The 21,382-nt window shown below is 38.9% G+C and overlaps 1 protein-coding gene across 1 annotated transcript in view; it reads right to left on the minus strand.

Annotated features, from left to right (window-relative positions):
* Positions 1–16,649, minus strand: part of LOC139637375 (AT-rich interactive domain-containing protein 5B) — a 29,747-nt gene extending 13,098 nt beyond the window's left edge. Inside the window, exons 1-3 of the mRNA XM_071506036.1 lie at positions 16,499–16,649; positions 5,030–5,182; positions 3,069–3,176 (exon numbers count right to left, since the gene is read on the minus strand). Of these exons, the coding sequence (XP_071362137.1) occupies positions 3,069–3,176; positions 5,030–5,182; positions 16,499–16,519 (282 nt within the window). The 5' untranslated portion in view covers positions 16,520–16,649. The remainder of the gene's footprint in view (positions 1–3,068; positions 3,177–5,029; positions 5,183–16,498) is intronic.
* Positions 16,650–21,382: the final 4,733 nt, after the last annotated feature.

Below are 21,382 nucleotides of genomic sequence, written 5' to 3' on the forward strand. Positions count from 1 at the left end.
TTACATGTTTTACTGCTCGTTCAGTCTGGTCTCGTTCAGGCAGCGTTGCCTCACTTCCTCTTACAGGATTAAGACACTCAGTTACAAAACTGTCTTCTCTTTAATTAATATTTCAACTCCAACAGCAGACTGGATGACATTAGCATCACTTTATGCAGACGGATGGCAGCTCTGAGCCTCTTAAAGCTCCTTCCAGTCTAAAGGTAGATGTCCATGTGTTAGTGATTATAAAAAGGTCTAGGTTCTATATTAATACTGTGAAAGTATCAAAGCCTCAGTCCACAGAGAAATGCATACAGTCTGTATTGAGAAACTGAGCCTTAAAACCAGCCGTCAGGACTTCTGGGACTTTGTGATGTCACAACAAGGCAGTCACTGCTCTCAGCCACGCCCCAAGCCCCGCCCACCTGGACCCACCATCCAACCTTGCAGGATTTAGTTTATATATCTTCTTATGGAGATCAGCGCTTCAGATAAAACACCTACAACTGAACAATGTCAAAGCCTCAGTCACTGTTTACCCAGTTTGCATTGCACCAGAGCTGCTGACGTCTCCTCCCATTCCGGTTTGTCAACTATGATCCAGATCAACCCCCCACCCCCCCTGGGCTGTAACAGGGTGGGAGCTCCTCTCACTCCAGTGTGAGCTCATTAACATGACACACAGTGTCTCTGCAGGAGTCACGAATAAACATCAGAACATTTAAATATCCTGACTGAGGTTTTTAAGGTGTCATGAAATTCATCTGGTGGGGGTGAATTTACTCTGTTATTTCTCTGATTAAGATTCTACTTGAAATACTGTGATAATCCTATAAAACCCAACACATTTTAAAGACTAAAGCTGTGGTTTCTTGTGACCTCTCTCAAAAAAAAAAAGTTTCTAATTCAGGCTCTTTCTCACTGTTTGAAGCCTAAAGAGGGAAAATCATATAAGATTAGAGAAAAACTAAAAACAAGAAAACTTGTTTTTTCTTTGCTCCTTCATGAATCATTTGACGACCCCTCAGGTTAATCTGGCGTCACACTGCAAGGACCAGAACCCTAGGTTGAGAGCCACCGGACTTAACTATGTTAAAGCTGATTTTCTTGCAGGTCGGCACGGCGCTGACCCATCAAGGTGACAAATCAACGTCACACTGAGCTGATCCTACAGAGTTTTACAGACACTCAGACAAATGAGATACTGGAGAAATAAAAGTCTTCATCTAAAGAAACTGAGCAGTGATTTCTGTAAAAGCTGCTTTCAGGGCTCATTTTCCCTCCAGGAAAATTAAAACCTCTGTATAGAGACTTCAACAGTGGAATATCTAACTCCAAAATGTGGAAAATTTGGTTTGAGACAAGTCATGGGATTTACATTTGGGTAATACATTAGTGTGATTGTGATGTGAGGGCTGAGCTGCAGCCTGCATGTGAACTGTATTAATGAAAAACACTCATCTCTCTCCGCTCATGTGAAATCACAGCCTGTTGTTCACTTCACTGATTCTCCGACAGATTATTAATGAAGCCGATTATCAAATAAAACCAGATCTAAAATACGTCGCTGTTCTCTTTACCGGGAGTTTTCAGCACGAGGGAAAAAGGGCGGAAGAAAATGAGGTTAAAGACTTTTTGATCAACAAGAGGAGACGCTGACTGAAGGTTAACCTGTTTAGATTCTTGGCCAAAGATGATTGGATAAAAAAAGAGGCAGCGTTCCTGTGAAGAGGTTATTAATAGATGTTCTTAAAGCATTCCCCAGATTATATTAGGGAGACGTTGACTCTCAGTTACAAAATGGATCAGGACTGGGATCAGTTTAAACTCATGTACTTTTTTTACTTCCATACATCAGGCGTCTGTTTTCACTGGTGGAAAGCACTTTTATTAATACTTAAGTATTTATACTTTTAGTTATTGATACGATGCTATTTTAAACTGGAACTCCACTACTTTAATGTAGATCAGATTTAGATCAGATATAATCAGCAGATAAATGATGATGTATAATTGTAGGTGCAAGGTTAAATATGGAGCTTTATCTTGTATTTCTGCACCGTGGAGCTGGTTCTTCACGTACTGATCTCAGTTCTCTGTTTTACTTCCTTTTCGCTGCTGTGATGCCTCATTTTCATTTTGTGATGTGAACTAAGTTTCTCTTCTCTAATTAAAGTTTTATTTCAATCATAAACTATGAATTCAAAAGTGATTGGAAACCAGACTTTAAGACGCTTTGTGTTTGGACCGACCACGAGACACCAGGTTACACCGCCGGTCGACCTGGTGTTGGATTCTTCTCATTGGCCGTTGATCTTTCAGAATGATTTGATGTGAGGTTTTTATTACATTTGATGTGTAGATGTGTCTCCCTCCCTCCCTCCCTCTGCTCTGTGTCTTATATTTAGTGATTCCTCCTTTAGAGGAACTGTAGTAGATGCTTTTTATCTGCTGTGACAGAAACGAGGCTCAGTGTCTGAGAAGTGTGACTCTGGTTGTGTTGTTGAAAACCAGCACGTTTGATTTATTCAGTTAAAGAGGTGGAAGTGTTCATTGTGCTTCACTGGGATGTTTGTTATTCTCCCTCTGCTCTTTACATCCCTCCTGAATTACTGTTGTCCTCAGTGGGGACAAACAGAGGGAGGACGGACTCCAGGGACACGACTGGATCTAATGAACCGCAGGAGCACAGAGAGGACCGATCCTCAGACTGTGGAACAATCCAAAGTACACAATAAACCCAGACCTGGTCCCGTCACACACCAGGTTTCTAGCTCGTCCTGTTTTTAAAGTGATGCTCTGCAGACGAACAGACCAAAAAAAAAAAAAAAATCAAAGCGACCTCACCGAGAAGAAACTTAAAGTACTGAATATAGTAAAACACAAAAACTACCTTTTTTATTTCAATATAAAACCCGGTCTCTCTTATAATGGACCTTTAACAGTTTCACATCTGTCTTTTAGACTCAGCTCTAACTTGTTTTGAAGGTGGTGTTCCAAAACAAATCACACGTTATTGTCTGATTCATCCAGATACATGTTTAAACCTGTGGAGGAGGAGCCAGTCTCCTCGACCTTTGACCAACCTCTCCGTGCTCCCTGGTCCGGCCCTTTGGTGTGTCCTCAGGTAAGAAGTAAAGTCTGGCGCTGGCCAACAGGTGGCGCCGTGTCTGGTCCTCCCACAGTAAGGTCACCTGCACGTGAAGAAGAAGAAGAAGAAGAAGAAGAATTAGTGATCAGTGTGTTTACACATGACAGTAACCAGGTAACTGTAACCTGGTCAGACAACAGAGAAACAACCACACGTCCTCAGATGATGGTCACATGTACAGGTAACCAGGTATCCAATCAGCTTCTCACTTGTGAGCATGTGCAGAACACAGACTTCAGGCATCAGGAAGAAGGATGGGTCAGTTCACATAGTGATGCATCTTTGTAATAAAACTTTCATTAAAAGTCAAAACCTGAAACTCAGCAGTTTAACTGGATCCTGAACCTTTGAATAACAACTTCAATCTGTCAGCAGGATTTCACCTCCGAAGATCAGCTGGACGATGATGACTGAACGTGACAATGGAAAAACACCCCACTGGTAAAAATATTTTTTACTTAGGCTCCACCCACAATACTACTTTTAGTTTTAAACTCATCTCTTCTTCTATGTTTAGTTTTAAACTCGTCTCTTCTTCTTCTGCATTTAGTTTAAACTTGTCTTTTCTTATACGTTTTAGTTTTATCTCGTCTCTTCTTCTGCGTTTTAGTTTAAACTCATCTCTTCTAGTGTATTAGGTTAAGGTTTGTATTTACCTTGAATTTTTTTCTACACTTCACATTTGAGTCCAAACAAGACGTAACGACACAAAATGAGGCCGATGAAGTTAATCATGATCAGTGTGATCGTCTGTGTTCAGTAGATGAAATAATTAGAGCTCTGTCGCTGATTCTTCAATACAGCCCAGGCTCAGTACCACGTGTCCTTCCTCTCCCAGCTCACGACCTCAATTGACTAAATTTAGCTTTGTGGTTAGACTCAATAAAACATACTGTTGCTCATCTATAGAGTGTGACCCATTTAGGCTTCGACTCAGTTTGGGTTAGTTAGTCACTGTCAACGGTTAAAGGGGCACTAGTCAAGATCAGTTGACTAGTGGTGGTTAGCACTGCTGTGACCTGTGAAAAAAACATTTATATCAACATACAGAGCTGCAGGATGATGTATTTCTGTCGTCCAACCCTGACTTCATCATCACCTGGTTCTCTCCACTAACAGCCAATAGGATTTCTCCATTGTGTTTTATTTGATTAGAGAAAATCAGCAACAGTTTCTGATCCTGACAGGTTTAGTTCAGCAGGATAATCTTCACTAATGACTCCACTTTATGATGTTTGAAGCCTAAACACAATCAGCAGCAGTAAAAAGCTCATGTTAGGCTCTAAACCAACGACACCACGGTCACGACTTCACCGTCACCACCACTAACCTTCAGCCTGTAGCTTGATTTAGCTCTGAGCTCTTCTACAGAAGCCTTTCCTCTGACAGAGTTAGTGACAGTCTGTAGAAACACAGCAAGGCTGTAAAGGTGGACTGGTGAGGAGATCGGTTTTCATGTTGGACTGATGACGTTTAACGTCCCCGACAACCTCTGTTGTCTCATTTAGACTCTTGTTAGCAATCGGCCTTTTTAACAGCCGGAGAAGCCTCAAGAATCAGGACTGAGGGATTCACTGACGGATCTGATGTCAGAGAATCAAACCTGAAAATGTCTTGAGCTGTCACAGCAGACAGACTCAGAGCAGCTGGAGGAGACCAAACACTGAGCTAAAAGAGAGGGAGCACTGGACTGAGGTTCACCAGGTGACCCACACACCTGCAAAAATAAGCTCCTGTTCTGTTTACAGCTGGTTTCCGCTGAGCTCGGGGGCCAAATAAAAGAAAATGAAATCAGTCGTTGCAGCTCTGAAGTCATTATTCTCAGCTCCAGAGACCTCACTGCTGCAGAAACACTGATTACAGGGTCTAATAAAGCCACAGGTGCACGTAACTCACCTCGGCAATGCACACAGGATCCTGCGGTCCACAGCGGATGAAGTAAAACTCCCCGAGCCTCCACACCTGGACGGGCCCGTCGGGCTGAGCTCTGCTACTCACCGACTTGTAGAAGGCGTAGCTGCCTCGCTGGCAGGAGGGAGCACCCAACCACTGAGGGAGAGACGAGACGGGAACAGTGACGAGGAAGAGTTAGTTGATAGAAAAAAAATCTAATTTTCTAATCTATTTTTTAAGCAGAAATAATAAAAAGCTGCATTTCATTGACACATATCACTGTAAACTAATTATTCATCCATCCATCCATATAGCATCTATCATCCATTTATTATCCATCTGAAATACATTGTTTATACTAAACTGAATGGCAGTTGTTTAATCAATCAATTAAGACTTTATTTGTGTTGTGCTTTTCATACAAACAATGTACGAGTGCTTTACAGAATTGAAGCAATAAAAACACACCACCCAAACACACAGACACACACCCAAACACACACACACACACACACCCAAAAACACACACACACAGAAATAAATGTCACCAAGTCATAAATAAAAACAATGGAAAATAAAACAATATCTGTTATAAATCTGAGGAAACACAGATAAGGATGGAGTGATAAAGATAAAATAGATACAATAATAAGATGTTTGTGTGAGTGAGTAACACCAGAAATAAAAGTGAAAAAAAAGTTCACATTCAAACTGCGTCCAAAAGCCAAACGTGAAGACGACTGCAGGTCAGTTTGGCGTGTTTCTGTATTTAAGGGGAAATACGTCAGTGATGAAACCGTTGGACTCAAACCTAAATGTCAGGCCGCTCTCTCAGCCTCCTCCCCACGTTTTCTTGGGCGTGTTCAAACCAGAAATTCTGCAGGATCCACCTCTGACGATGAAGTTGCACCATCTCACATGTATCAACAGCTCTGAGAGCAGCTGGATATTTGTAATATATTAAACACCTCAGGGAGGAAATGTTAAAAATTAACAGAGTCGTATCTGCAGCCGCTGATACTGACTCTGACTCTGAGTGATCAAAAACACTAAGATGAGAAAGACCTGAAATTTAAGACGTGTGCAAACCTGTCTGATCTCAGTCATCTGTGTCAAACTGCTTTATCCTCAGAAATCCTATGTTTCAACATGTGAATAAAAAAAACAGCCCGCTGTCGTTTCACCACAACATTAGGATTTAAAACACCTGTGTGTTCAATAAATGATCACCAGCAGTTAGAAGGTAAATTAATAAACATTATTCTGCCATCTGACTTTTACTTTGGCCCAGCTCAATAAAACCACCCACTATAGTAAATCACTCAGTCTGTGATTCATTTGATCCAACGAGTTAATCTGACTTCCTGCTCCTCTGACAGGAACTGATCATGTGACCAGCTTCACATTCAACAGGCCTGAACTGTTTTCATGTTTAATATGTTTCATGTGTGTTTGTAGTTATCAAAGGTCAAATAGTAAATCTGAGGAAGTATCCTGAGTAACGTGTCATGTGTCCTTCACTCTCATCCAATCAGAGGGACCCGCAGTCACATTGCAATGTTATTACTCTCTGCTTTTATTTTGGTAGATTTTATCTCTTTTCCTGTTTAATGAGGGAAACTATTCATATTTAGGTCGTAGTTCAGCTGCCGATGACAAACTAAATACTTCCTGCAAATACTTCAAAGTAAAAGCCATTTTATTTATTTATTCATTTGTTTGCACAATAAAAAATACTAAATATGGCAACTAATGATCAGTTTTATTATTGATTTATCTGTTTATCATCTCAAATAGCTGAATAATGTCTTTAAATGTCTGAAAAACACAGTTTATCAGAAAATATTCACGTCAGAAGTTTTCACATATTGATTTTTTTTGAATGAATGAATTCATTACAAAAATAGTTGCTGATTAATCAATTAGTCACTTGACATTAAAATAAACTGACTGAGCATCACTGCTCTAAACTTTATATTTTCTCTGGTTTCAGATGACAGTTAAAGTTTAAAACAAACAGCATTAAAGCTTCTTCATGAAAATATTTGACTGTAAAATGATTGTGAGTCAGGTTTATTCATCCTCTTACATAACTCTGACTAACCTGACAAAAATGACTTCTCTTTATTTATTTGTACGGAACTGATGGTGGTGCGGTTTCCATCTCCTCATCGATCCACTGATTCTTTTTTCTTTTAGATGATTGTAGATAATCTGACTTCATGTGTGAGTCTCACTACAGCAGCAGCTCATTGTTTAGCTCATACTGACTGAGGCTCTGATGACAGATTATCTCACAGGGAGGAAACCACGTCAGATTTTTTCTTTAGACGCAGCTCAAAGAAAAGACGTTAACTTCTCAGTTTTCAACCTGCCGACAGACACATCTCTCAATGAAAGCATCGGAACAGTGTAAATGTGACGTGTTCAAACAAAACAAAACTGAAACTATATCAGTATCATCAGCATCATGTATAAGCAGAATAAACTAGAATCAGCTCCACGTGGTCATCTCGCTCCTCCGCTCTGACAGCTTTCAGGTCACATCAATTTATCCACAGTAATGCCCAAACCAGTTTTGACCTTTGACCTTTAGCCATCAAAACCCAATCAGTGTCCACGAGAATGAGACAGACGTTCAGCTCTGACTGTTGCCGGCGTGGAGACACAAAAACGGATGTCTTATCATTTCTGACGTTATTGGATCAATAACACGTATTTTACTCCTGTAACAGTTCGGTGTGGTTTTAAATTTATCGGCCCAACATGGCGGCTGCGTCTCAAGTCGAGATCGTCTCTACTTAATCTCCAGCTCTTTTCACACGGAGCCTCCTGTGTGTTTACCCTCTGGATGTGATGAGGAGCGCTCGATTCACCTTCACGTCTGATGCTCCTCCTGAGCTTTTTTCCATGAAACGTTGTTTTCTGGAGTTTTCCTTGAATGAGTGGAGGCTGTGAGGACAGGACACCGACTCAGGACACGTGTGATTTGTGACACTGGTCTGTATAAACTGTATAAATAAGACTCGACTTCACAAGCAGCTGATGCGCCGTGTGTTTACATGGCTGAACAATAAATCGAGCGCACCTCGAGTGGGGTCATACATCTGAAAACCAATACTGTCTCCGCTGGTGAATAAACCTGCAGCTCTGATTTCAATGTGATGTAAGAGGAAGTGTGAGGGGCCCGGGGCCCGAGGCACCCTGATGGATCTGATGGATCTGATGGATCCTGTCACTCATCAGCAACAGTTTCTTTGGGCTTCAGTTATTTAGTTTTCATAAAGTTATTTAGAGGTGAACTAATCTGATGATTCACTATAGATTTCTCTCATAATCAATAATCAGTTAAAATGTTAGAAAATAGCGAAAAATATCACAATTTTCCAAACACAGAAACACGTCTTTAAATGTCTCGTTTCTGTTTCACGTAAACTGCTCACAGTCAGAAAATATTCATATTTAAGAAGACAGAACAGAACCAGATGATTTGCGGCATTTTTGCTTAATTCAATAAAAACTTCCGTCAATCAACTAATCAAAGTTTGTACTGATCATTTTACACAGTTTCCATCAGGCTGAACTGTCAACACACAAAAGGCTCCTGATGGGATCAGTCCAACAACCTCAACATATTAATTAGGGCTGCAACTGATGATTGTTTTTATTAATGATCAATTTGACAATTATTTTCTTCAGTAATTAATTAATCGTTCAGTCTCTGTCAGAAAAAAAAACAAACAAAAAACATCATGACATCATCAGAAAAGATTCATATTTTAGAAGCTTTTAATTTTCACTTTCCTGAATGAAAAATGACTGATGATTACTTTTTTAAAATAAAAATAGTTGCCAATAATCTTTCTGATGATTGACTAATTGATTAATTGACTGATTGTTGCAGACAATATTCTATACATAGTTTTATTTATTTTTCTAATTGTTAACAAATCCCATTTAAAGTCAGGTTTGTCTCTGCTCTGATCAGATCACACATATTTAGATTTTTTTTTTTAAGTCCCATTAATTCACTCACTGTAGGTTTGAATCACACTAACAGGAGGAATCAGTACTTTGTTAGGGACTATTTTCAGAGGCGGATTAATCCATGTCACGCACTGCAACAGAGTGGCTCAGTTTTCAGTAGTTTTTGGGACAGTGGAGAATCAGTCAGTCTGAGCTGGTGTGAGTCTTTTCATGGGATTTAAATATGTAGAATATCATGAGATTTATACTTTAAATCAAGTGTTTCAGCTTCATGTTCATGAAGTCCACAGTTAAATTACACACATGCAGTTTTATGGCTCAGCGATCCGGCCTCTGCAGCCCCGCACTGAAACAGAGCCTCCCTGATCCTGAATCCATCACACAGCCTCTGCTCCTCTGTGATCCTCTGTTCTGGAGCTGGAGGCGAGAAAAGGCCGAATTACACCCCAGCCTCACATGAAATACAATCTGCAGACGCACAGCTGCAACACACAAGCTGCAAACCGCCCGCAATGTTCAACAAACACGTCTCAGTGACAAACACTCACACCGAATCCAGCTCTTATTAAATCTGCTGCTAATCACTGGTCTGCACGGCGGCAGCTACCAGTCATTTCATGATCAAACAATCTGCCAGTTAGAGCAGATGTGACGACTGTTTTCTCCATCAATCGATTGATTGATGGATTGGTTCATAAAATGTCAGATAGTTATTCAGCTTATTGTGACTCAAAACAGCAAATTCTCACATTTCAGAGGCTGAAAGCAGAAAGATTTTAAAAAATCAATCAATCATCAAAACAGCTGCAGTGACGTGAACGTCCATCACAATTTCCCAGAACCCAACATGACGTCTTCTTTCCAACTGGTTCAAAACCCACAGATACTTCATTTATACAGCTGCAACTTTTGATTATTTTCACTGATAATCAGTCTTGTGATTAATTTCTCATCAGATCAATTGATTAAAGATTAAAGAAATGTTGATCCCCATCAGAAGATCTATTTGTGGTTTTAAGAACCAAAAACCATCTCAGTGTAGTTTTACATCTCCTCTCTCAGGCTTCTCTCTGGAGCTCTGGTAACAACAGGTCAGTCAGCCAATCAGAAGAGAGGATCTGAGCCTGGGCGGGGCTTAGACCTTTAATGTGAAAGTTAACAGATTGAAATTTGCTTATTTTGTCTTGATGATTTCAGACTAAACATCTGAGAAGCTGAAACCAGATGATTTCTACCTAAAAAATGATCCATTATGAACTTGTTGCTGATTTATTTTCTGTCCATCAACTTAACTGATCAACACTTTGAATTCTGGGTATTTCTGCAGGAACAACAATAACAAAACTACATCTACTTCACAATGTAGCTCAGATATATTCAGGACATTTTGCCATAAGAAATAAAAAAACGAATCTATTCATCCTTTCAGCTCCAGTTATTTGATATATGAGCAGGAAAAACCAGCAAATGTTTGACAGAAGTCATTAAATCATTGTCAGAATAGTTTCTTTCAATCAGCTGATCCGTGCAGCTCTTCTTTTTTTACCACAGAGGCGCGGCCGGGCGGTTTTAAGTGCATGAGGAATCAGATTTTTCATATGAAGTGGATTAAAATAAAGCAGACAGATTCACCGAGCTTATTATCCATAGGAAATAAAAGGCCCAGTGTATAAGCTGAGGGTGCGGCTGCCTCTGCAGCTGCCTCCCATTTACTGATGATAGATGGCTGGTGAAGATTCACTACATAAAATACATATACAGTGTCGCCCCCCCCCCCCGTGGCAGGAATAGTCTGCAGGGGCATCTCGTTTCTGAAGCGGAGCCCGTCTGAAACACTGCGGCGTCCAGTGGCTGTGATGTGTGAGCCGGCGCCCTTCACCTCCCGCCTGCTGCCTAAACGCAGAATATCCTCAAATTCTCACTCCTGCGTTTATCATCCACAGCCCCCACCCCGCCCAGCAGCACACCCTCCCCCCACCCAATACCCATAACCCACCACCGCCAGCCCCCCCTCCCCCACCCACTGTAGCTCTGCAGACCAGCTGCAGCAGGCCCAGGATCAATTTATAGACAGATACAGAATAAATATCACAGCAGAGGAAAATATACACAACTACACACACACACACACAGCCACAGATACACACACACACACACACAGCAGCGACACTAGAGTCTTTAAAAAAAAACCCCACAATATAATAATAAAATGTGGTGACACAACATTTAATGACGTCACTGTGTATCTCACTCACACACACTATGCTCCTGTGGGGAAACTGTACGACAACAAAACTACACAACAACATGGAGCCACGCAGCAGCAGGTTCTGCGTTAGAGGAATATTCTCGACTCAGACCTGGAGACACAGAACCACCACATCAGACAAGGTCACAGCTAAAAGTCAAACATGCTCCAGAACCGCAACCATCAAAGTCTGCGTGGGTCACTCAGAATTTAACCCGTCAAGCAAAACGAACAGAACATTCAAATAAAGTCGTTCAGCAGAGCGATAAGTCCCCGCAGGAAAATCATAAAGACACCATCTGATCACATCACCACTCAGATTCAGTGTGACCCCTCAGGTACGTCTCACCTCCACAGACACGCAACAAAACACTGTGAATTCTACTGAGTCAAACAGCTGCTATATACACATTTATATTTATATATTCATATGTAGAATATTGTGGTGACACAAGAAGGAAAAAAATATCAGGTTCATATTAAATAAACTCATCAGCCTGGAGGCAGAGTTCACAGTATTACTGTAATAACACATGTTCATTAGTGTGAGTCCTGACAGGAATATTACCGATGTTGATGAGGATGATTCTACTCAATAACACACAAAGGAGGATTAATAATACACTCTGGAGTCCTGCAGACGTACTTCTGGAATATCAAATAAGTGCAGGAGTTAGAGAAAGAGAATAAAATAAAGTTACTGAGGGTCCTTACAGGAATATCACTGATTTATTAAAGTTATTCTGATCAAGTTTCAGTCAACATCGACAACTATAGACAAAATATTATTATATATCATATATTATCTGAATATGAAACATATGATAAAGACTGAGATAAAGTGCAATAAAATCACTATTGATCCCTACAGACATAGTATTGGTATATTATAGATTCCTTTAGATTCCTTTTATATTATTATTAATTAATTAATTAGTCTCCACTGATTCCTGTGAACATCTGTAGGAAAACTATTGATTTATTGAAGGAGTATTATCCTCAATACAACAACATATTAAGTAAATACAAAACACTACAGAGGACAACAGACGTAGATTCAGACTCTACTGCAGGATTTTTCTGAACAGGTACGGCGACACAAGAGGGACAAACAAGGAGATTTGATAAAATGAAGATAAAATCATTACTGACCTCCACAGACACATTATTAGTCCCTATAGATATATTATAGATATATTCGGTGATGTTACAGTAACATATGAATAAAGTCAGATAAAGTCTGTATTGATTATGACAAACCACTGTAGGAATGTTACAGATGTTTTTAAGGATTATTATGCTCAGTATGATATAAAAAGAATATAACTGTGTATGATCAGGATAATATTGATTGTTATTGACAAACATTAGGCATTAATCAAATGTGATTTTATATTATGTGAATATTAATTAGCATATGAATAGGAACAAGAAAAATCCCTACAGCCCTGCACAGGAGCATTAATAACCAGAGGAGGAACGTCAGAGAGATTTATGGAATATTAGTTTAGAAAACACAGAGTCTCTACAGAGGAGTGGGAACCGCTCCCAGAATATCACGGGATTATTTTAGACGTGTTTATGGATTAGTAAACTTGAAACCATAGACTTTAATAGAAAGAGACAATAAAGAATGATCAAGTGCTACAGACAAAGTACGAGTCAGGAACTGAACATTATATGAATTTTAAACCGTTTTCAGTGGAATTTAGACTGAACTCTACAGGTGAATTATATCATTCATACATTTACATTAATACTTTAAAGATAAAGTCATAAAGTTCCCTCCAGGAACAACAGTGTCCCGTTTCTGATGGTTTTTAGTTTCATTAAAGTCACATGACTCATACAATCAGAGGAAATCACCACTGAGCTCAACAACACAATTAAACTAAACTTCTATTTAATCAGGCTGCAACTTTTAGTTGATTATTCTGATTATTGGTCAATCTGGTGATTCATTTCTCAGCCAATAACTTGATCATTTAGATATAAATGTAAATATTCACTTTGCTGTCAGAGACTGAAACAGAGACTCATCAGATTCAAACGTTATTAAACTGCTGCAGATTTATTTTCTGTTCATCGACGAATCTATTGATCTTTTGAGCTGCAGACTTCAAACTGTATTAGAAAAGAAAAGTAAGAAAAAATAACTCAGTTTTTCTCACATTTGATCAGAATTTTTGGCTTTTCTGAGTCGTCAGTTAACAAAGTTATTGCCAATATATGTCGTGTCCACTGAGTAATCAATGAATCCCTTTAGTTTTACGTATCTATAGGTATATGATCAGGAAAATCAGAGACAAAGACGCATTTAGATTAAATATTGATTAACTGATTATAAAGTTGTTACCGATGGATTTTTTCTGTTCGTCTACTGATCGATTAAAACTTTGAAAACTTTTCATCAGCAGGAAAAAACGAAGAAAAAGACCAGAACAAAGTCTGAAAAATTCACACCTCAAAAGATGGAACCAGAGAAAGTGGAATTTTTTGGCCGTAAGAATAAATTGATTATCAAAATTGTTTCCCCAATCATGTTTGATCCATCAATCAATCTATTAATCCTCTGAGCGCTGGATCCCTATACATGTAGAGGAAGATTCACTCACTAATTAGGTCACATCTGAGAAGCTGGAACCAGAAAATCTGGATGTTTGGCTAAAAAACATTATCAATAGATGATCAAAAATTTTACCAGTTTATTTGATGTCCGTTGACTAATCAATTAAACATCTGAGCTGTAGTTATTAATAGTTATATGATCAGAAAAAGTCAGTTTTCACTTCACATTTGAGAAGCTCGAACCAGAGAATTTCACCATTTTCAATTATCAAAGTCGTCACTGATTTATTTTCTGTCCATCAGCTGATCGATTATTGGTTTGAGGTCCAGTTATTTGTATAAGGAGGTGAATCAAGAACAAAGATGAAACAAAATGAGACAAATTCACTAGTTTTCTAACACAGATCATCAAAAATCAGTGCCGATTAACCCTCTGGTGATCAACTGATCAATGAATCCTTTGAGCTGTAGTTATGTATTGATACATGAGCAGTGAGATCAAAGAGAAATAAGACAACACAGTAAGAGAAATTCACTATTTAGAAGATATTTGCGAGGCTAGAACCAGAGAATTTGGACATTTTTAGCTTAAAAGTTTTTAATTGATCGACACAATTGACGCAGATTTATTTGCTAACACTAAACTAATCAGTTAACCCTTTAGGCTCCAGTTATACATACGAAAAACAAGAAAAAAGACAGTAAATGTTCTTTTTAGTTCACATTTGAGAAGCTGGAAAAAAAGAAATCTGGACATTTTTGCTTAAAAACGATTAATCAATTATAGAGTTAAGATTAAAGTTATGTTGAGAAGTAAAGAATTAAATCTTTTAGGTTTAGATATCAATTCATATATGAGCAGAAAAAACAAGAAAAAGACGACAACACAGTCAGATAATGAGCTGTGCAGACACGTGTTCAGCCCCAGACTGAGAATCACACACATCTTTAACTTAATTATAGTGAGAATATTTGATAAACACCACCATCGCGTCACTATAGTGTATAATAAACAGACTATTATCTGCTATAGGAGAGTTATATGATTTTTTTGGCCCTGGGGGAGGGCCAGCTGAAGCAGTGCTCCAGCCTAGTGGTGGAAACGAGGCAGGGCTGAGCAGGCAGGAAAATAAAAGCCACATAATATAATCTGAGCACTGAGAGGCAGCCCTCTGTCTAAAATGTGAACACACACACACACTCACTCACTCACACACACACACTCACACAAGAATTTAAAATGGAAACCCTTAATCTGCACCCTGCCTACGTCAGTTCTCGTGATATTTCTGGGAATAATGCAGTGAGATATTTTTCTACAGTTTTCAGTACAGGAAGGAAGAGAGCAAAAAAAAAAAAAAAAAAAAAAAAAAAAACCTCTGACGAATATTAATAATAAAATGTCTCCTGCTTTAGGACAATAAATAAATAAATAAATAAATTCCAAACACAGCCAACAGTATTGACCTTGGGTATATCCTGTTATTCAAATAATAATAAAAAAAAAAACTCACAACTTCAACACTGACAAAAAAAAAATCTTAATGCTGCAATAAATTAATAATTAAACAAAAGATATTATAAAAATATACAACCACCAGTGGAATATTAAACACCTCCCCCAGCCACACATGGAGGATTTCTGTCTAAATAAATGACTTTGTTCGTTTTTATTTGGCCTGACAGCCCGGCTGTGTGTGTCTGTGTGTGTCTGTGTGTGGCTGTGTGTGTCCTCTGGATGTTTCCTGCACTAATCTTCGCTATTTCAAGTACACAAACTCCACATTTACCCTTCAAACACACACACACTCACACACACAATATTAACATTCCTCCTTAAACTGTGGCAATTACGCCGGAGACAAAATGTCGGGGGGGGTTGGGGTGGAGAGCGAAGTGGGGGGGCTGTATTTGATAATAATATCAATATGCTTCCTATAAAAGCTACACCCCTGCTGCTCCACCTCGTCCCCGTCGAGGAAATATTTCTGTTAATATCACGTCGGAGCTGAAATTAAATTGTGTTCAGTCTCAAAATGAAAAAATGTCGACGTCGCTTTTTCTTTCTCTTTTTTTTTTTTTTTTTTTTTTTTTTGTTGTTGTTGAAAATGTGGAGCAGCTGAAAAGTTTCCTGATATTTTCAGGCAGGCGAGCGGCCAGAAATTTAATTTTATTTCAGCCATAATGTGGCTGCTGGAGGCGGGTGGGGGTTGGTAGCCGGGAGGAGAAGCCGAGGCTGTCGACACGACACACAAAGAAATTAATCATTAACACCGCCGAAAATATCAGAAATATTAAACTGGAATTTAACGGCCGAGCCTCCGGGAGCGACCGGGCGGCAGCTCGGTGTCACCGCCGATCGTCTCCCCGCGAAAGGCACCAAATATCTCGGATTATCTCCCAGGCTCCGGAGCAGAGAGGAGGAAAAGTTGAGCCCTGGTTGAATAAAGTTGTAATTGCAGTCGGAGCAAACTCTCCGGGCTCGGGTCTGGCTGATATGGGAAAACAATCAATACGACATGGGCAAACTAAATGAAATAAAACGAGAAATCCGGCTCCGGTTCGCGGCGACACACGGTTAGAAATATTTCACCCGTCAACAGGTCCGAAAACCCGCCGCGTCAAAGTGTCAGAAAACGGCGTTTGTGTGGAAATTATTTCGGCTTTACCTGTATTGCATTGTGCTCCATTGCGGTCCTGCATTCCCTCTCCGAGGCCCCTCTCCGGTTACACCGCCGGGACTCGCCGACACACAAACAAACGCACCAGATAGAAAAAATAAAAGCCTGCCCTTTTTTTTTTTTTTTTTATTTTTTTTTTTTTTTTCTTCTTTCTTTTTTTGTGAGTGGAAATGGGACAGGATCTAGGTGTGGCCAAAGTTTGCCACAGAGTCCAACTTAATGCTAAAGTCACAGAGAAACGGCAGTTGGAGCATCTTTAGCTTCAACGTGTGACGTATTTCCGGCTGAACGGAATCCGAGGGCGGGGTTTAGTTACGAGCGGAGGTGGAAGAAGTACTGCTCAGATGTTTTACTTCAGGATAAGTAGTAATTCCACTTTGTGGAAGTAGTCTGTTGAAGTCGTGCAGTAAAAGTACCCGCATTAAATCAACTTAAACTATCAAAATAAAAGCAGCTTTACTTTACTGCAGATTTATGCATTAATGTGTTTTATAACTTCAAAGTTGCTGCTAGAGAAGGTGGAGCTATTTCTAATTGTTTTATACAGCACATGCTCTCATTTTAACTGATTATAACAAATAACATAAATATGTGTTGGCCAGATTATATCCTGTATTATTAATCTGAATCTGCACAGTAACTAAAGCTTATAGATAAATGTAGAGCAGTGAAAAGTACAGCATCTCCCTCTCAAATGCAGTACAGAGGAAATATAAAGTAGTACAGAATGTAAAGTACAACAATTTCAAAATTGTAAAACAAAAGTGCAGTACATGAGTAAATTACATTCAAAATTCTACTTGAAAGTACAAAAAAGTAATTATTTAAAATGGTCCTTTACAGAATAATATTGGCCTATATTATATTTTTAGATTATAGTTATTGATGCATTGATGTGTTCATCACTTTAAGATAAAGGTGCAGCTAATTTTAATGACTTTATATGAAGTTGTGTAGGTGGCTAATTACACCCCAGGAACCATTCAAGCTTTATCTTATCCCATCATAATACCTTATAATTTATTTGTTAATTATAGTTTAAAGTATTAAAAAGTAGCAGAAAATGGAAATACTTAAGTGAACGTACTTTCCACCACTGGATGTGAGAGAGTTTTAAATCAAATCCTAGAAATAAAAGTAGCCATAGACACAGGTGGAAGACGTCTTCAGCTCTTTTAAGTTGGTTAAAGATAAATCTGTCACAGGTAAAAGTATTTCATTCCAAATTATACCCATTATTCAAAATGGCTCTTTTCAGAGTAAAGTATGTTGTATTATTAGATTACAGTTATCGATGCATTAATGTGTTCATCACTTTAATGTTACAGTTAAAGGTGGAGCTAAGTTTAATTACCTGACTTACTGCTGTGTAGCTCGTTAATTTCATTCAAGTTTGATCTTTTCCCATCAGAACTCATGATGATTTATTTGTTAATTATATATATAAAAAAAAAAGTACTTATTATGTACTCTGTTTACAGTTTTCATTTTTCATACAAGATCATTTTGTTTCCTTCATGTCTATATATATATATATATATATATATATTACCCAGAACATATAACTTCTTGTTGTGACATAAAATCAGCAGGTGGCTGAATGTTTATGAAGCACAAACAAAACGACGTGTCATAACTTCGTCTTTACTACGAACAGCTCTATAGATCAGAACTTTAAAGCCACGTTATTCAGCTGAATCACATCCAACAGGAAACAGCTGCAGAACACCTGACACAAAACAACGTGTCACATGACTCGTCTGACTGGAAGTTTCTGTCAGTTTAACCAAATGAAGAATGCATCTGTTTTAATTACAGAATATAAAGTTTGAGACTCTACAGAGGTACAGCTCAGTGATTTCCTTTTTTTTATAACTGACTGATGCTCCGATGTTTAAAACACACCAGTGCTTCACCTGTCTTCATAGTTTGAAAAGGAGAATTTGCTGAATTTCTAGTGAGCGTATGATTTGATTTGCACTGTATAAAATAATCATTTTCACAGATCCTGAGTCAGTATGTGCCTGTGTGGGGGCAGCAAAATGCCAGTTGAAAGATTTGAGTTTAAATATATCTGGAGGCTCAGGTTTGAAAACTACTACAGGTTCAGGATCTGCGGTGCAGAGGCAACAGAACCACCTGACGCCTGACTGGACTCTGCTTTGTGATTGGACTGTCACTGTCCAATCAGATCCAGGTGCAAGAACAGAGTCAAACTAAGTTCAGTGTCACGCACGGTGTGGGAACTTTGAGCGCTGAGTTTTCTGCTCAGTGTCTGTGCACAGACGTCAACAAAGCGTTTCCTCTGTCAGTGTCTTCGTGTTACCACAAATATTAATCTCTGCTACACAACAACAATTCCTTCATGTGCAGAAACTTGAATTTCTCATGCAGATTTATTTTACAGGTTAGCAAACTTGTGAGTATCACTTTACGAGCGCCCCCACAGGTGTGGGGTGTGGTCATGCCCATGACTTACCATTTGTTGCTGGTGGGGGTCAGCAAGGTGTGCCAAATGTTATAATACAAAATAAAATGACCTTTCATTGCAGAGCACACAACGACATTTTAAGCAGCTCTTCACAATAAAACACTGAGAAAAATTTATTTTCACTCAAAATGTGTTCAAGCACGATCATAAAAGGCGTCAGTTTGAGTTTATGTTTTTAAAGACATGAAAAAAGACGTTCACACGAAATTTCTCAGCATAAAAAAGCACCAGAGCATCTCATCCCCCACACAGATGAGAAGTTTTCATTTCTTAATGAAAACAGTGTTTTTCTGAAATCATTTTCCATCACACATGTTCTTTCTCACACTGCACATTTCTGACAGTAAAAAGCTGAAGCAGATTTTAAAGAGGTGTTCGTGTTTTTTAAGTCGATCTTTGAACAATAATCCCAGATGTGCAGAATTAAGTTACTGATCACTGTGATCATTTCATTTTCCAGTGTGAGTGATTTGTTCTAAAGTCTTGTTTCTGTGTAAAAAACATTTCTAACCTCAGAGTTTACACGTTCTCCCTCCACACGTGTTGGTGATTCTTGTCAGTGATGAGCTGAGAATTATTAGACGTTCCGCTGTTTATTCAGTGCAGTAGATTAAAGCAAAAATAACCAAAATATTCTCATATGAAAAAATATCAATAAATAGCAACAACAGAAGATGTTCACTACATCGATCAAGCTGGACCATCATGCATTGTGGCCTCTGTCATGTGCTGCAGAAGTCATCTTGCTAACAGGCTAGCTGCTAACATTAGCTACTAGCTAATGTGATTTTAAATTAAGAATTAAAAACACATTAAAACAAACATAAAACATGAACTAGATCAGAGATGTGTGAAAAGTGTTTGTAAGATAAAACGTGTCTGAATGTATTTACCTGATGTGGTGCAGATGCTCTGGTGCCTTCACACAGTCACTGTCTGCAGCACGACCCAGAACTCACAGACTCTTCTTCTTCTCCAGGCTTTGGAGACACAATCGGACCAAGAATATTTCACTGTCTTGTTGATCTATTCCAAAAATTAAAAAAATAAAATGAAATTATCTCTTCAAATTGTACAGAACGAAAGAAAACTCACAGTCAGTTTTCCTCCTGAACGTCTGACCTGCAGCCGGAGGACGAGTGCGTCTCCTATTAAAGCTCCATATTTGACTCTTCTCATGTTTTATTTGAACGTCGATAAGAGGACCTGGATCAATCTGATACTGTCACAGCATTAATACAGAACCTAGACCTGCTTTATAATCAGAGGACACGTGGACATCTACCTTCAGACTGGGTGGACCTTTAACTGAAGCTCAGCGCTTGTAGATAAACAAGATATAAGATCTGATTCAAACTCTTCTTTGACATGAACGTCCTGCAGCAGTCGCCTCATTGATCTTTTATAAATGATCTGTGGCTCAGTGCGATGCAGCTGGGAGCAGGTATGAGGTCATGATCCAGTTTTTATGAATGCACTGGATTTATCACCAGCTTTTTCAGCTGATTGAGAAGAAAAACGTGATTTCACCCAGGACACATGTATCCTGGTGAGAAACCGCACAAACTGCTGTTACCAGTTATCTCCAGTGGGGGGAGGAAGCACGTGTCTGTTTAAACTTCCACAAAGCTGAATAAAGCTCCCCCTCCCTCCCTCCCTCGCTCCACTCCCCCCTCCCACCATGAGGCTCCAGCATGACATTCATGTAGCGGCAGGCCTGGACTGAAACTCCTGGACTGGGCTTTGTGAGGCTGTGAGAATCAGCAGTAATGAGTCCAGGCTCGTGCGCTGTCTGCTCCACTTTGTTTCTCAGGTCACATTTGTTTTGATTGTGTGAAAATCTCAAGGTCAGAATAAACAGAGGCTGGTGGGAAACAAAAGGAGCGACGTCAGCTGTTATTAAGGTGGATTTCAGACTGGCAGACACTGGTGGAGGAAGTAAAAGTACCAACATGATACTGTAAAAGTACTGCACTCAAAGTATTATCTAAGTTTTAAATATCATGAGCTAATTTATTTAAAGCAACAAAAGTAATAGTGATAATTATGCAGCACAGCACCTCCTGTTAGTGGTACATTATGAGTATTTATTATATTATGGGATTATTAGTAATGATGAATAATTTCAGCATTTGCTGATGTGGAGCTAATTTAAATACTTTATGTACTGTTCAAACTTAATGCATCATATTTCATAAAATCATCACATGATTTTTAATTCAAAGTCTAATCATCAAAGTAACTGTCATTGGCAGATAAATGAAGTACAGTAAAAATGGAAATATTGGAGTAAAGTACATGTTCCTGAAAACTAAACTTAACTATTTTGATAAGAGTGCAAAAGTACTAACAGTACAATGGACTTAAAGTATTAAAGCTCC

Source organism: Trachinotus anak, unplaced genomic scaffold (genome assembly GCF_046630095.1).
Source record: "Trachinotus anak isolate AG129_WGS33_773 ecotype Australia unplaced genomic scaffold, CSIRO_AGI_Tana_v1 ptg000020l, whole genome shotgun sequence".
In the NCBI taxonomy this organism is placed as follows: Eukaryota; Metazoa; Chordata; class Actinopteri; order Carangiformes; family Carangidae; genus Trachinotus; species Trachinotus anak.